The sequence below is a fragment of the Talpa europaea genome (assembly GCF_964194135.1).
Source record: "Talpa europaea genome assembly, chromosome: 12".
NCBI classification, from domain to species: Eukaryota; Metazoa; Chordata; class Mammalia; order Eulipotyphla; family Talpidae; genus Talpa; species Talpa europaea.
In genome coordinates, this window is record NC_140079.1 from 65,528,583 (window position 1) to 65,534,584 (window position 6,002).

The window sequence follows — 6,002 nt, forward strand, 5'->3', positions numbered from 1 at the left end:
AGCTAAGGGGTGTGTGTGTGTGTGTGTGTGTGAGAGAGAGAGAGAGAGAGAGAGAGAGAGAGAGAGAGAGAGAGAGAGAGAAAGAGGGAAAGAGAGCAAGGAGAACCCTTGGTGAGTTTTCCATTTATTTCTAGAATATCTACCTTGCTCCCTTTCCCTTTCTCTTGTTTTCTCTCTGTCTCTCTCTTTTATTTTATACATTTTAAAAGGACAGTTTTATTAGGAAAAGGAGAAAGAAAAAGAGAGGCACTTGCTTAGTCACAGGCAGGCACAAGGGCTCTCATTTTCTCTTACCTCTCCCTCTCCTTCTAAGGCGCAGTCACATGCCCTGAGGAACTTGCTGCATCCCTGTCCTTCAGGTGGACGTGTGAATAGTAATTGTTTCAGCAGTTCCGGGGTGGGCTCCTGTCTTGATGTCTCCAGCAGGACCACAGGAGCGCCCTTGTCTGAGACTGAGGGCCTGCTCAATGTCTCGGGACCCCTTTCCTCATGCTGCCTGCTCTCTGCCCCTCAGCAGATCTCCCGAAGGCCGTGGTAAGCCTTGAGCCCCCTTGGGTTAACGTGTTTCGGGAGGACGCCGTGACCCTCAAGTGCCAGGGGAGCGGCACCCCGGAGGACCACTCCACCCAGTGGTTCCACAATGGGAGCTCCCTGCCCACCCAGGAGCAGTCCCACTACAGCTTCCGTGCCAGCAGCAATGACAGCGGAGACTACAGGTGTCAGACGGGCCAGACCAGACTCAGCGACCCTGTGCATCTGGGTGTATTTTCCGGTCAGTGGAGGAAGGTCGGGAGCGTCTGGGAGGGCAAAATGAAATCTGCTTATAATGCAAAGGATTTGGAAAAGGGAGGGGTCTGCTTACTTGGAAAGCATCACTGTGAACTGTTTGACTTTTTTTTGTGCACTCATTTCCCTTTTCAATATCCCTCTCCTCTCATCCCCTTTGCTGGGGGGTGGAAGTTCTACAAAATATATTGAATGGTTTTTCCTCTGTCTTCATTGAGCAAGAAAGGTGACAAGGCCACAGACAGGCCATGGTATGAGAGCAGCCAGAATCTCTGTGCCATGAACTCTTTCCCCTTCAAGGCAGATCTGAAAGCACAGATGGGCCGCAGCTGGCTCCCAGCCTGAAAATTACCTTGCAGACAGGATGACTACAACCGAGCCCTTGAGTCTCAGTTTCCTCATCTGCTCAGTGGACATACAATGCTTCCCTCTTGGGGTTGCCCTGGCCCCTGTCATCTGTGCAACCTGAGGTGAAAGCTGCATCCCTGTATTTCTAGCCCTGACACAGGGCCTGCCGTGAAGGTTTGCTGAACAAACTGATGTTTTTTACAAAAGTCCTGGCAGAAAAGTTCCCATGAGATTGTAGCAAATATTGTCAGTGGGACACTTCACTTAGTCTCTTTCCCTCTCCCGATTCCCAAATGTTCCTCAAAGGTACACAACAGGCCAGGCACCCTCCACACAGCCACACACCCCAGGTGATCCAGCAGTAGCCACAACTGTCACATGACGTCCCTCAGTCGCCACATGCTGTCCCTGCTGCCTCTATCTAACATGTAGTCTGTGCACTGGCAGGGAAAACCCCAGATACTGGCTGTCAAATGCAAGGTTAAGTCTGAGGAGGAGACAGACACGGTGTCTACTCCAGGCTTAATGCTTCCTAACAAGTTGTCTCCAGCAGCTGAGACCACAGGGCCTTGGAGAAGAGCTGTCATGGAGAGAAAGCTGAACTGGTGGGGTTGCTAGTACCCCAAGCAGGGAACTGGCTGCCATGACCCCTGACAATCAATACTGCTTCTGACATTAACCACAGTGTCTAGACAATGGGTGACTCAAGCCTTACAGGCCATTGCAAAACCTTGGATGCTTACCGAATAATGAAGGCTGGGTAGGTTGTTCTCCATTACTGAAAGAATCTGAGGAGCCACTATAGACAGGCCTTCCAACAGGGCTGAGAGAGCACAGTGAGTGGCTCCTCTAGGAGGCCAACCAGGCCAAGTAGACCTGTGCAGGCACCAGGGTAGGGGGAACCCCTAGGAAGCAGTTTCAAGGGTTACAAGAGATTGTGTACTACACAACTTCTTACAATGAGAGCTTAACCTCCAGTTCTGGCTGAAGAACAGTTAAAAAAAGGAATGTTTCAGGAAGTTGATTATGCTGTACTCAGCAGCACAGGCCCAAGCAGGTCCTCTGACAGCACCACGCAGGACCCAGGGCAAGTGCCACGTTGGCCAAGGGGACTCAGGCTGGGTTTCAGATAATTACAGTTGTGGTGAAGGCCCTGTGCTCATCCAAACTGGGTATATGGCCTGAGGACACCCACACGGCTCTACCAGCACTGGAATTACTGAACTTCCACCCTGTGCTCCTGTCCACTGGCCCTATCTTGATGTGTGGGGGTGTATGAGTTTATCGTGTCTCTGGAGGCTGCCAGGAGATTGCAGGAGCCTGGTTCTCAGGACACTGACAGGAAGGCCTGCTTAAAGAAGAGCATTTCATGAATGTCAAGAACACGCAGCTGTGTCCTGCCCTCAAAATCTGCACCAGATTAGATGTCCTCGAGGAGACTTAAGGCCACCCTCTGGCACACATCAGCCAAGACAGGCCCTCCGCACTTTCCGGCCATAACCTGCAGAGACTTTTCAAAAAGAAAGAACTGTGCTGATGGTATAAATTTTATGTAGAGGGAATTTCCTAGACTGGGAAGAGAAATGTAAGAATTGAGCTTTGATATTTTCCCTGGATTCTACTGTATTTTAAAAATCTTTACAATTCCCCTCATTCCTGCCTACCCTCATCCAATCTACATCAGGCAGTGTAGACCACTGGCATGGCTAAGTCCTATTCTGGAGTGGAGTCCTACCCAGAGCCTCAATTCTCCAAGAAGAGGAATAAGGCAAGGAGTTGTTGGGTGCAGACTCAGGCCTCCCCAAGAGAAGAGATACGGGTTTTTTTCTAGCTTATGCAGCACAAGCAGAGAGATCTGGGCTCCCTTTCTTGTCCCAGTAGAGCAGTGACCCCGAGTTTTCTCTTTGTTGTCGTTCCCTCCCTCTGTGGTGAACATTTCTCCTACATCCATGGCAGGGTCACTTGCCAGGATAGTCTGGTTTGCTGTAGAGACTATGAAAGTTTGACCAGCATGTGTGGCTGTTATCATTCTGGGTTGTAAACCCCCACAGTTGACTTTTCTTTTTGTGAAAAGTCTTAAGACTTTTTGTGAAAAGTCTTAAGACTTTTCTTAAGCTCTGTTGCATCCACCTTGAGCAGGCTGGCTCCAGCAAACTCTGCCAGCCAGGCTGCCTTTGTTTTACAGATCTTGCTTGACTACTGACCAGTTAGTTGGTGGTGACTTATGTTTCTTCCTTTTTCTTTTCTTTCTTTTTTTTTTTTTTTTTACTGTATAAAACATTTAATTTATTTGTTTGGGGTTTTTTTTGGAATTTGATGCATCATCAGTGTATTACAACTGAGCCATTAATCTTGTGGCTTCATCAACATTAACTGGTTCATTTTCATGACACTGCTGGGGAGTCAGCTGTTTCTGCAGAGGTTCAAGAGAAAGGCCTTTTGAGAAATGTAGAAGTTCCTTTTTGTATATCTACAAAAGCTTTATTCACTCTATTAACTTTTTCATCATTCACAATGTTTATCTTCTTCAGATTAGTCATAACTGGTTTTGCTTTGTTTTTAGCCTTAAAGTTTTTCTGGCTGGCTATGTGAAATACATTCCTGAACTTAGGTCCTCTTAGTTTGTTCTTGGCCATTGTCAGACCTTGGGTACCCTCGTGCGGCCGCTCAAGTTCCGGGAGATGCCATCTGCACGCCCAGCCTTTTTCTTTTCTTTACTCTCTTTTCACGTGCTTTCAATTCCCACTTTTATGATTTATTTATTTATTTTTATGATGTTAATTGAAATTTAACATTACATAAGTTTTTTTTTTAAGATTTATTTATGCATACAAAAGCTGGGGTACAGGCCAGAGGTGTAGGGTGAGAGGATTCACCAGAGAAAGAGTGGGGAACAGAACAGGTAGACTGACTGAAGTACACTGCTGAGGGGAGCAGCTGGTGAGCCAGGAGAGGTCTGCTGCGCCATGTGGGTAGTTCCCTGGCCGGCGGGGGGATCGAACTCGTGCCCCAGAGGCTGCAGACAGCTTCATAGGTTGTGTCTTAACCTCTTGCGCCACCAGGGAGGCCCTCCCACTCTTATGATTTAAATTCACCAGTAAATAGTGAGCCCCAGGCTCGTACCCTCAGCCCATTAAAAGCAAGACTCAAGGCCCTTGCCTACTGTCTCTCTCTACCAGTCACCTACTGTGACCCAGTTTTGTTGTTTAATTTCCAGATTTGGTAAGTAATAAACCTCTATTTCCTGATGACTCTTGCTCAAGGGCATCTTGCAATCACAAGAAGAATCCCAAGGTTCCAATTGTAACATTGGCTTGAAAGGTAAAACGTCCATAGGAAACTCACTGGGGTTCAAGTGAGTGACCCCAGGTATTTTTAGCAGAAAGCTGAGACCTACACAGAACACATTCCTTCTGTGTCCCAGAGCTCCCCTACAATTTGTCCACCTGACCTTTCTGAAAGGTTCGGCATGGTAAAGAAAAGGAGAGCCAGGCTAAATTTCTCAAAGGCAGGGAAAATTTTTTGTGCCCTGGGCAGACCTCATGGACCCAAGGTGGGGGTCAGTGAAGCCGCGCACGTTGGCAGAGGGATGCAGGTTTTTATAGGGTGAGGAGGGTTCAGGTGGGAGACTGGGTTCGTATGGCAGGAAAAAGTTTGTAGGGTGGGGGGAGTTTCTTTGTCTGAGAAAAGATTTGTAGGGAGGGGGAAGGTTCATTTCTGAATCCTCTAGGCAGACTTCTGCATTCCTGTTCCCAGATGGACTTCCTGGTGGGTTTTTGCATTCCGGCCTCCTGCATGGACCTTTCACTTTCCAATTCCAATTACGCTCTATCACTTCAAAAAAACAGGAACTCATGGAACTGAGGGCTGAAGCAGCCAACTCAAAGGCTGTTTGCTCTTCAACAAAAGTATTTGAAAAGTTTTCTTCCTCAGTGAAAGGATGAGAATCAGGGAAGGGGTGGGGAGTACACAGCCGGCTAATGTCCCACCTAAGACACCACAGCCTTCAGACACTGACGTGAAGCTCCAGATTTAACTAAGTCATCAAATAAACTAATATCTATTGTCCATGACTTTCTAATATCCACGTGGACATATGTCTCTGCTTAGTCCCCTTCACATGTCCTTTCTCTTGTCAGACTGAATTCCTCCCTGCCCCAGGGATTGACTGCATTGTATGCTTCCTGCAGAGACCAACTGGGCAAGCCAGGAGAAAGAAGGCAAGCGTATCCTGGACACCTACTATGTGCAGGAACAATTGTAGCTGCATATTATCATAGATAAGATGAAATGAGAAAACTGGGGGGTCAGAAGCATTTTCACAGAAGAGAAAATTAAAGTACCCAAGACTATAGAGCTCATCAATGATGGAGGCAGAAGCAGGGACCAGGGCAGTCTGATTCCAAACGTAAGCTATTTCCTCCAACATCAAGTCCTACCAGCAAGAGTAGCCTGGGTCTCAGAGTTGAGTCTAGCCCTCCTGGATCCTGTGTCCCCTTTGTGTCTTTCAGACTGGCTGCTGCTCCAGACCCCCAGCCTGGTATTCCAGGAGGGGAGCCCCATCCTGCTGAGATGCCAAAGCTGGAAAAACAAGCTTCTGCACAAGATCACATTCTTCCATAACAAAAAATCTATGAAGTATTACCACCAGAACTTGAACTTCTCCATCCCACAAGCAAACCTGAGTCACAGTGGCGAATATCACTGCACAGGATATATAGGGAAGAACTTTCACTCATCAAAGTCTGTGGTCATCACTGTCCAAAGTGAGACTCTGTCAAGATACAAGTTGGGGAGAAGAGAGGGTGGACAGTTATAACTAAGGCCTTAGGAGCCTACATGGAGATCTAGAAATGCCAGGGAAGTAA

The 6,002-nt window shown here is 47.6% G+C and overlaps 1 protein-coding gene and 1 pseudogene across 2 annotated transcripts in view; both read right to left on the minus strand.

Moving 5' to 3' along the window:
* LOC311182427 (glyceraldehyde-3-phosphate dehydrogenase-like) overlaps positions 1-6,002 on the minus strand; it is a 264,611-nt pseudogene that overhangs the window by 192,689 nt on the left and 65,920 nt on the right. The gene's annotated exons all lie outside the window — the stretch shown is intronic.
* On the minus strand, positions 3,210-3,770 carry LOC311182428 (ribosomal biogenesis factor-like; the record flags this gene model as incomplete). The annotated part of the gene is made up of 2 exons (XM_084251192.1): positions 3,210-3,529; positions 3,648-3,770. The coding sequence occupies 2 exons, from the start codon at positions 3,768-3,770 to the stop codon at positions 3,467-3,469; spliced, it is 186 nt and encodes a 61-aa protein (XP_084107318.1). The 3' UTR covers positions 3,210-3,466.